The following is a 10716-nucleotide window of genomic DNA, read 5'->3' as shown; positions in this document are numbered from 1 at the left end:
GTTGACTTTGATTTACTTATATTTCTATCTTTTAGACTTTCCAAAATTTTGAAATATGTATATATTAAATTTAAATTTGGCTAAACCGAAATAATTATACAAAATGAAGTTAAATTAATGTTATTATTAAATCACACTAATAAGATGTATGACTAATGAGAAAAGTATAAGTGGAGTAAAATAATAAGATGTATGAGTAATGATCAAAAAGTATAAGTTTGTTAGATAAAGATACACAAATAAAGAACCTGTTAGTTGAGTAGAGATTAAAGGAAAAAATTAGAAAGGCCCAACAAACAAACCAATTGTTCATAAGTTTTGAAAAACTTCTTTGTAAACAACATTAATAGTAGCATCACTTCTATTATCATCTTCATCTCCACAAACTAAAATCTTGAGACCTCCACGACTCGTAACTCTAGATATAACAACATACAACTGTCCATGACTGAAGACTGGTTTTCGTAAAAATAATCCAACATGAGATAGAGATTGTCCTTGACTTTTGTTGATGGTCATTGCATACGACACAGCCAAAGGAAATTGTCGTCGTTGGAATTTGAATGGCAACCTTGGATCAGATGGTATTAAAGACATTCGGGGGATCAAAACTTTATGACCAACATTATGGCCACCCAATACTTGTCCCTCCAAAACATAATCACCCAAACGTGTAATTACCAGTCTAGTGCCATTACACAATCTATTCGAGTGATCTATATTCCTTAACAACATCACAGGAGTACCGACTTTCAATAACAATTCATGATTAGGTGTACCTGAACACTTCAACTTATTCAAGAATTCAACAGAATGTATCTCAGCTAAGCCATTTGAGGTCAAATCTGAGTTTGAGATACTATCAGAACTCAAATAAACTCGACCCTCAGACTGATCCAACGACATCATGAATTGGTTAACCTCATCGACAACCTCTAAAGTAGGAGCAAGTATGGCACGATCATGCAAACATTTCATCAAGTCCTCATGATTCATATAGGATGGATATATCGTTGAAACAATTGTTCTAAGAGGATCCCCAGAATTAGACAAAACAATGTCAGAAGGAAGATCAATAGTGACATCACCATCATTTGGACCACCAACAACTCCATCTCCAATAGAAGCAACCCAAGAAGAAAATTCCTTCAGTTGTGAAACTTCATCAGAAGGTGCAGCACTCAAAAGTCGCATGTTTTTGGTCAACCTCAGAACTGTGCAATTCCTCCAAAGATATGAAGAGTTAAGAGCGGCATTCACAACATCTTGCCTACTACCCTTAGGAACAACTGGTAAGATTTGTCTGAAATCACCTCTAAAAACAACTGTTTTTCCACCAAAGGGTTTGTCCGTACTATGTTCATTACATACACGCATAATATCTCTAAAAGTCCTATCCACAGCTTCTACGCAATGTTTATGAATCATCGGAGCTTCATCCCATATGATAAGCTTAGCTCTTACAATCAGTTCAGCAAGTGCACTCCCTGGTTTTATATTGCACATAGAATCTTCATTAACAATGATGGGAATCTTAAATCGAGAATGAGCTGTTCTACCTCCAGGCAAAAGTAAAGAAGCTATGCCACTCGATGCCACGTTTAAAACAATATCACCCTTAGAACGAATCTCGGCTGACAAAGACTTCCATATGAAAGTTTTACCAGTACCTCCATAACCATAGACAAAAAACATTCCTCCATCACTTGAATAGACAGATGACATAATAGTATCATGAACATAAAGTTGTTCATCAGTGAACTTGGTAAGAAATTCCAAATGTTCTCTTCCTAAAGATTCACGATCATAACATAACTCATCGCTAATCAACTTATTGTCAAATGATTCAAAATACTCCGATCTTGGATAAGGCATGCCCTGGAAATCGCGCAAACTTTTCCCAAAATTTAACAACAATTTCTCAATCTCCGCCAATGCAAAATTCTGAATTTCTTCGTCATCCAACATCAAACCTACGATAATACATAATTCATTACTACAACTAAACAATAATATGTAAATAAAAAAAGAAAATAATAAACTAATTGTATACCTGCATCATTTCTTAATTTTCGTTGGTTATACTGAACATCATCTGATAAATATTTCCAATAACTTCGCCAAACAAAATCCAGCCTTGAAATAGATTCTGATGTCAATAAACTCACAAATAACAATCTTATAGAATGCGCAGAAGACCAAAAGGATGCCTCTATAATGCCATCAACATATTCTTTATCATCATCCAACAATCCTAATGCATAGCAGGCATCTCGAAACGTATCATATTGAACCCCATTGACACATCTAATGTCTTCGTATGATGTAGCTCCTTTAACAATATTCAACAAACATCTCAAGTAATAGATATCACCAGAACCTGGAGCAACATAAAACAACCTCCCTATGGAAAACCGTTGTTTTCTAGGTTGCCAATGATGGGTTTTCCACACAAATTTGGTCGGAAATTCTCCATAAGTGAGATTTCGACCTTCAGAATAAATCTTATTTGCCTCCATCCAACCCAAAAACTTGCTTTGATGAATAGTATGACGATTTAGAACGTTGTCCAACGGATCTGATTCATTAAAAATAACATGTTGTTCATTCGGAAGGTGAAAACTCAGTCTTTCAACAGAAGGCTCCTTATATTGAATTTCAAATCCGAAAATTCTCCAAGCAGCTTCACATGACGATATATACCTACAATCATAGTACAAACTAACTTCATCCAAATTCTGCCTAGCACCATCCGCACCAGTTTGGAAAAAAGACGTTGTAACACGATCATGACCATTGTTTATGTACTTGAACAAATACTTGATGGATTGCGATTGATTGCACCACTCAACATTGATGTGACCACCGTATTTCATAAGCAATGCACGGTTATGTGGAACAATATATCTATTATCCAAGGGCACACCATCCTTCATAACAACACGACCATTATCTCTACGTCTGTAAACCGGAAAACCATCATCATCAAACTTTGTGGCATCAAGATATTGCTTTGGGAAATATTTTGAACATCTTCCATCACGCATGCAGGGAGAAGATTTACGAACAATACCACATGGTCCATGCACCATGAATTCTTTGACATTTTCATAATAGCAAGGATCAATTGCTGGATCAGGAATTTCAGCAGAAATAATCTCATCAATGCGTCTAGGTTGAGGTAATTTGTCCTCATTGCTTAAGAAAAGCAAAATATGGGCATGAGGCAATCCACGTTTCTGAAACTCAATAGTATACACAACTGCAAAGATTAATTTAACAAACATATTTATTAGAAAAATCAATAAATGGATTAGTTAGAAGGAAAGACATAATTTTCTAAACAATGATAACAAACCTGCTTTCACAGCTCCAAAAATTTGGTTGGTCTTAAGATCTCTTATCAAATTATCCAACTTCACTTTAAAAATCCTACAGACAACATCGGGTCGATCATCCGGTTTCAACCCCTTGGCACCAAGAAATCTAACAATCTCTGGCCATTTCGGATTACAAGTAAAGGTAATAAACAACTTTGGATAACCAAACCATCTACAAATTGCCATGGCATCTTGGTAATTCTGAATCATATATCTTGCCCCACCAACAAAACTTGAAGGCAAAATGATTCGTTTACCATGCATTGAACCATTTGTCTCACCTCGAAGAACAGCCTCCGCAAGACCATTATACATTTCAGCCCGTAATTTTTTCTGTTGTGTGCGTACGAACCTTAGACGACCAGTCTCAATCATAGTATAAGCATCAACAACAAATTGCTGGAATAATCGCCGAGCGTACAAAATAACAGAACACTCATTCAGTCTATCATGCAACCGGTATGCAAAATATTCTTTCAGACTAATTTTCTTTCTTTTGTTTGAAGAAGTGCAACTATCTGAAAAACCAATATCTTCGCTATAACCATCCTCACCATAAGCAAAAAGAAGTGGATACTGAAGTGCAAGATAAGAAGGACTTCGTTCCGTAATACGTTGCAATCGGCCTGATTGTTTTTCAACAATAATATCTCTATCACCCAAAGCTTCATCAAAATCACCAACCACAAGCAAAGCAACCTCGGAAACAGTAGGAAGGTTATAAGTTCTCCCATCCCTACCTCTCTTGCCAAGTAATCTTAAACTGACATTTGGATGATTTTCTTCATTAATCTTGTCTTTGACCATTCGGAAGGATTTGACCAAAACATTTTCTTCATCCAACATTTTTTGGAGATCAACAACTATTTCTGAATGCAGATTATTCAAATCATTCCTCCCCCTATAAAATAATATTTAATTCAACACAAATTAGTTACATAACAAAAAATTATTTATATTGTCTTCATAAGAAAATAAACATACCTCACAGAGTTTATCCTACGATTAATCTCATTTTCCGTATCATAAATGTACAATTGGGCAAACTTTGGAATACAACCATCTTCAGGCAAATAGACTACCCATTAAATGGTAATTTTCGCCATGCAAACGAAAAGTGGGTGGAGAATGACCTGTGTTGATACTATTATCAACTTTACCTCCCATAGAGGTAAATCCAAACATCGAATTATATGATCGGATATTTTTCAAATAATGAGTACTTTTCGAGTCATTAGAAAACATCAACCGATATAATACTCGAGGAGGAGGTATCATATTAGGAATCTGGATATTCCCATTCATACAACAACCCGAATATCTTGGATTTGTCACATTACTTGGTTTCCCAAGACGTTCCTCGAACCAAAAAAATGCACCACAATGTGAACAATTTAATATAGCATCCCCGATATCCCAATATTCTGTTCAATATAAAAATAGTATTTTAACAAAATATACATTTTTCAAAAATAATAATTCCCTAAACCTTATCATGTGTATACAACAATAAAAGCATGATATTTTAATAATTCTTTTTTTTAAGATGTAAAAATTAAATACCTCGATTTTGATTTACGATCGACGAACAAATGATACTATCATTCACAATACACGAATTAGGCTGATCAAGTACACCATCACTCATAGATATTGAACTTTGAACGGATACACCAACATTAACTACATAAAAATGTAATAAAATTAGTAAGTTAGAATACAATACAATATGTTTCAGAGATATAATTCAATATTCACCATAAAATAATTTGCATTAAATTCTCAAAATAATAAAAAGAGTTTTAAGTACTTATTTGTCAAGAAGTTATTCATTTATATATAAATATCTATATTATATTAAAACAGGATAGCCATATATGCTGCACTTTAAAAAATATAATATATACGCATAAATTCTGTTCAAAAAAACCCAATTGAAATAAAAGATAAAAAAAATAACAAAGAGTAAATTAAATAAGAGGCCGAAAAAATTTATTTCATTAAAACGTGAACTTTTTGTTGAACACAACAATGAAACACATATTTGCTAAAAAAAATGCATTAATACATAAGAGAAGTCATCATCAATATTTTACAATGTTTTAATTTTAAAAATATACATAACTCATATTCTAAACCCTATACTACAAATAATACTATAATTCACAATACATGAATTAGGTTGATGAAGAACAATATAACTCATACCTATTGATCTTGAACAAATATACCAACATTTGATAGACCAAAAAAATAGTAAGATCAAACAAAACAAAATATGATTCAAGACGTAACTAAATTTACTATACAACAATTTCATTACAATCAATATAACAATTACAAATTTAATTTTTTTTCTCAAGTTATTATTATCTAATCTAAATACATTATATAAAAACAGGCCCAAAAATTATTCTACATCCATAACTTATCAGTCTAAATAAATTAAGAGAATGGCCCATCTGTAAACTAATAAACAGCCCAAATAATAAATTGCAGGCCCAAACTTTGGCCTACATTTAATCCAGTATAAACTAATGCTAATATCTTGTTTTAAAAAATATATTACGTAATCTTAACTTAGGTTTTTAACTATATCATTTGATAAACTAATTACATTATTGAATTAAATGAAATGGGTTAATTCAGAGTTTGTGTTAGAATGCCTTCACCGACCAAACACGGGAAACCCTAGCGGCTCGCAGATCCGCCGCTTTACACCCCTCCACCGCTGTCTTCTCTCCCTCCTCCACCACTTTCTCCTATCCCTTCTCCACCACCACGAAAAACGCCTCCTTGATACCACCACAATCGTACTCCAAATATCATGGGTATCCCTAAGATTCCGGTCAGCAGATCTGTTCCATCCTCCACAACCACGAAGAAGTTTCACGCCATTCTCCAAATCTACTGCTTCTCGAAAGCCCTAAACGGATTTGAGGGTACAAATCGAAGAGTTTCTCCACAAATCTATACACCAACTTCGATTTCAAACGAAATAAAGGTAAAATCCATTTCTTGCTTCATGAAGTTTAACAGATCATTAATTGATTTACATTTCCGATCTGTTATCATAGAACACTCATTGTTTTTCTAATCGATGGCAGATATTTATTCATCTGTACAATACCAGATCTGAGGCAACAAAATGAACATTGTTGGCGTCGATTCATCATCGAATATAGGTTTCTAACCTAACAGAGGATGTTAACTGCGAAAGGTAACTAAAATCCTTTCCCCAGCCGTTATCTATTTTGGATTTCTGTACATTATTGTCACATATTGGTGAAAACCTACACAGATCTGCCACCAAAATCGAATGCATTCATAATAGGCTTTAAAAAATTGTCTCAAAAACGTATAGCATCTTCAACATACATAAATCAATTATTTTTTCAAAGCATGTGTAAACATTAATCATAGTAGGCAGTTAAGACAATAAAAAAAATCAGATGGGTGTCAAATTCCAGTCAAAATAGAGAACTTGGTCTTTTGCACCAAATATGTACCTGAACTTGTCATAGTTAACTTCTCAGATACCATACTCTTAAGTCTTACTGATTTTTTTAATTTCTTCATTGCTTCAGAGCTGTTAATTGAAACCTGCACAGATTATAGTATAATATGAATCTCAAAACAAATACAATTTAAGAAAACAATGAGAGATAATGGAAACTGGAAAAGATGATATTTTATAGGTTTAGAACTCCACATAACCCCAAGATGACCTTTCAGTTCATCCAAGCTATGCAGGACCCTATACCTTGCAAAATGGGCTTTACATTTGATAACTTAGGTATTCCTGTTGGGCTTGTAACAAAAAATCAAAAAATAACTTCAAAATCAGCATATATCATTTATATTTCCCCAAAATATTTAAAATTTATCCAGATACTGTGAACTCTATGGGCTCAATTTGATATGTTACTTCATACTTGTTTTCAACAGGAAATGCAATGCATAACTGCCCCAAATCAAAATCACATTTTACGTGATTGATAAACACAAAAATGGCTACAACTTGCGGAGATTAGCAGATAAGTGTATAAACTTTAATGATATTTATGTTCCTATGCCATTTGCTTTTGTATTACATGTCTTTCACCCTGCCGAATGGGTTAAAATGATAATTTCACAGATCTTGTCTTTACATATGTCTTTCACTTCTTCAATGCTTACATCTAATTGTGATGCACTACAAATATTGGGTTAATAAGCATATAAGTACATAAACTTCAATGAGATTTATGTTGTTATGCCTAACACTTTTGTACAATCATATCTTGAAATCTCTTTAACTGTTCCACATGGAAGGTAACTGATCTTGTCTGTAAATATTGGACCAAATTCTTCAATGCTTACATCCAATTTAGATGCAGTACTAATATTGGCCTTACAAAGCATGTAAAATATGTCACAGTGTTAATAATCTGTTCAAGAATCTATGCAAGTGCAGCAGTGATAAGTTTATTAATAATCAGTACCAATCTATGCAAGCCTTACAAAGCTTGTCAAATATGTAACAGTGTAAAATATGTCACATTGTTAATAATCTGTTCAAGATTTTGATTCACAGTGTTAATAATCAGTACCAATTTTGTCCTTAAACAAAATATAACTAACTACAAAATTCAATCACATCAGATTTACGGTGAAAACATAGAATGCAGGGATAGTTTAGATCAATTTGATGTATTGGATGTAAGCATTGCCAGATGTGATTCACTCAGTTTTTAAAAGTTGCCTTCTGAAATTCAATCTAAAAAATCTGCATCTGATATTGCAGGTTTTTCTGTTTTGAATCAAAGGGGTTTCTTATCATTAGTTTCAAGAATGATAGACATGGCTGATAGAGAAGCAACTTAATTCCATAACTAAAAACAGGTTGGTGATGGAAGCTTAGACTTTCACTATTAATTTCATAGTTTTATCTCATATAGACATTTTTTTCACTGCTTTAGCTCTAATAGTGCATGGGATGAAAAAGTATCATTAGTTAATTTTGTTATTAGTGACTCAGTTACTCTTAAGATTGATTCATTAAAGATGTAAACTTTGATGGCACATGCTGAAATAAAAACTACACTTGGAATTAAGGGATTAAGGGATTAAATAAAGCAAAAGAAAGATCTTTAAACTAAAGCAAGAAGACCAAAACATGCTCATATAACTGTTCTGCCAACAAAACTAAAAACAAAATAGATAATCTGAGCATTCCACTCTGCCATGACATCAAAATGTTTCTCATCAATGGCACAAAACACCTAAAATGACTGAAAATCTATTACTCCTTGCTGACTTTTTGATTCTTGTTCTTCTGACAGCCAACAATATCATCACAACAATTAAAATCATCCTCCAAACACCTCTTAACAGAGCCTTCAATGTTGCGTTCATGATTAATCTCATTTGTTACACTTGACAAATCCGGAGTAACAAAACTTTTCTGAGATACCTGAAATAAAAATAATAACAGAAATATAATCAGACATTATTCAACAACAACAACATGTATTATTAAAAAGCAAAACCTCAACACAAAATATAATTACCTCTGGAAGATCAGAACCAAAAATTAGATCAGATAACTTTAGTTCTTTCATAACTTCCTGCGAACCAAGCAGTTGGGGGGTATACTTCTCAACAACATGAGGAATATTGCATACTTTGTTCACAGTATGTGGATAAGATTTGTAATACTCCAACTGATTTCTGAATTGGAGCTTGAACAACACACTCTGCCCCACCAGCTTCTTTGCTATTTCTTTAGCAATGTCCTCCACTGGCAAAATCTGTAATGTAAGTGTTTTTAGTAAAAGCTATCATAGTATAAAAGCATAATATCAACATTGTAAATAACAAACCTGATTATCAGCCCCTACGAATTCATAAACCTTTTTTCCTATCAGTTGGATCCCCTCCCTATCCCACACTAAAAGTGAAGTGTTGCTTGTATCATCAACAATATTGACAATAAATCTATACCTACATAAGATAAAAATTTAACATATGTTACTTAACAAATATTATAAAGTTTCTGTTCTATGCTGCAAAACAAACCTAAAATATAAAATTAATGCTATGATACCTTCTATAAGCATGGGAATAGGTGCTCTTACATACTGAACAGTTAAACTTGTTATCCTCTGCCTCCACCTTCTTAAAACAGGTCTTACATGACATGTAATACCATGTATCATAATGTGCTTCCACAGATACAATCTTTCCAAAAACCCAATATAAACCATCCTGTGAATAATTGGCAGAAATGAACTAATCTAATGTAAGACAGTTTAATTAACAAAATAAGTCAATGTAAACTTATTCATTTCAATTGGACAAAGAAGTATTTAATACCTCTAGACATTCTAAATCCTCAAGAGACTTCACTGTAAGATTTTCAAACTCACTGCTAATGAATGGTCCAACTTGACCCAAAGAACCATAGGGAATAAATCTCTCATCACCTTCAATTCTATAAAAATATCATCCAAAAATCAGTTGACAATAAGAAAATAAATAACTACATAGCTGTAGAACATATTCATCTTACAAAATGTGAGAACTATATTACACCTAATAGCTTATACCTTTTCCTAAAAGCAGTAACTTCATCTAATTCTGGATTAATTAGAACCTTCGACGCTTGAAAGTGTGTCGATATTCTCATTTCACCTAATACATAAAAAATCAGATTAGGAATACAGTTTATGTCAGATAACCAATGAAGAAAAATAAACAACAAAGAGACAAATGTAAGAGAAATGAAACCTCTGAATAAATTAGTCTTGCAAATTTGAACAATAACAATGGGAATGGTTCCTTTACTCTTTTTGAAATCTTCCTTGTAAGAATCAACATTTGATTCCCAAATTGTACAAAATATTTTATTATGCCTGTACACAAAAAAGAAGTGTTAACTTTCAGACAAATCCAAGTACAGAATTTTAATTTACAACTCTTCATACAACTTACTGTTCATCACTGATTTCAATCTCAATAAGCATGTACTTAGATTGCTTGACCTCTTTTCCTGGATTAGTGATAACTCCAATAACAACTGTAAAATAATAAATCAGAAATAAACCTATGTACTGAGTATTAAAACAAACATATTACAACATAGAATTTAAATCCTTACCAAAAAAAGTTGTGTCATCATACTGTCTCAATAGGGAAATTTCAGGGAATGGCTTGAAAGCAAACATCATTCTAGGAAATGTCAAATCTTTAACCTCAAACACCTCAGTGTAGCTATTCATCACCAGCCTAAACTGGTGGTTTGTAGCTTTGTTTTTTAGAGTGTTATTCTGCACCAAAAATTTTTTAATATAAA

At 32.8% G+C, this 10716-nt stretch overlaps 2 protein-coding genes and 1 long non-coding RNA gene across 3 annotated transcripts; 1 reads left to right on the top strand and 2 right to left on the bottom strand.

Annotated features, from left to right (window-relative positions):
- Positions 1 to 309: 309 nt before the first annotated feature.
- LOC121770175 lies at positions 310 to 4226 on the bottom strand. The gene is made up of 3 exons (XM_042166957.1): positions 3359 to 4226; positions 2054 to 3262; positions 310 to 1973 (listed from the first exon to the last, which is right to left on the bottom strand). Exons 1-3 carry the CDS (start codon positions 4224 to 4226, stop codon positions 310 to 312), a joined length of 3741 nt encoding a protein of 1246 aa, XP_042022891.1.
- A 1997-nt stretch (positions 4227 to 6223) lies between these two features.
- LOC121771664 lies at positions 6224 to 7371 on the top strand. Its single transcript, XR_006044190.1, has 3 exons — positions 6224 to 6384; positions 6488 to 6600; positions 7329 to 7371. It is a non-coding gene; the product is annotated as an uncharacterized LOC121771664 (long non-coding RNA).
- A 1293-nt stretch (positions 7372 to 8664) lies between these two features.
- Positions 8665 to 10642, bottom strand: LOC121770173 (replication protein A 70 kDa DNA-binding subunit D-like). The gene is made up of 9 exons (XM_042166956.1): positions 10522 to 10642; positions 10356 to 10440; positions 10152 to 10276; positions 9971 to 10055; positions 9738 to 9855; positions 9469 to 9629; positions 9245 to 9365; positions 8933 to 9172; positions 8665 to 8835 (listed from the first exon to the last, which is right to left on the bottom strand). The coding sequence occupies exons 1-9, from the start codon at positions 10640 to 10642 to the stop codon at positions 8665 to 8667; spliced, it is 1227 nt and encodes a 408-aa protein (XP_042022890.1).
- Between the last annotated feature and the right edge of the window lie 74 nt (positions 10643 to 10716).

The sequence above is a fragment of the Salvia splendens genome, chromosome 16 (genome assembly GCF_004379255.2).
Source record: "Salvia splendens isolate huo1 chromosome 16, SspV2, whole genome shotgun sequence".
Taxonomy (NCBI): domain Eukaryota; kingdom Viridiplantae; phylum Streptophyta; class Magnoliopsida; order Lamiales; family Lamiaceae; genus Salvia; species Salvia splendens.
This window is presented reverse-complemented; position numbering and strand designations above follow the sequence as displayed.

Excerpts from the sequence above, each read along its gene's own strand:
- LOC121770175 (XM_042166957.1), bottom strand. The coding sequence starts at position 4,226 with ATGTTGGATGAAGAAAATGTTTTGGTCAAATCCTTCCGAATGGTCAAA. Across the intron at positions 3,263-3,358 it reads TTTTGGAGCTGTGAAAGCAG|TTGTGTATACTATTGAGTTT; the intron begins GTTTGTTATCAT and ends TAATCTTTGCAG. Across the intron at positions 1,974-2,053 it reads AAAATTAAGAAATGATGCAG|GTTTGATGTTGGATGACGAA; the intron begins GTATACAATTAG and ends GTATTATCGTAG.
- LOC121770173 (XM_042166956.1), bottom strand. The coding sequence starts at position 10,642 with ATGAATAGCTACACTGAGGTGTTTGAGGTTAAAGATTTGACATTTCCT. Across the intron at positions 9,856-9,970 it reads GTTACTGCTTTTAGGAAAAG|AATTGAAGGTGATGAGAGAT; the intron begins GTATAAGCTATT and ends ATATTTTTATAG. Across the intron at positions 8,836-8,932 it reads TTGGTTCTGATCTTCCAGAG|GTATCTCAGAAAAGTTTTGT; the intron begins GTAATTATATTT and ends TTTTTATTTCAG.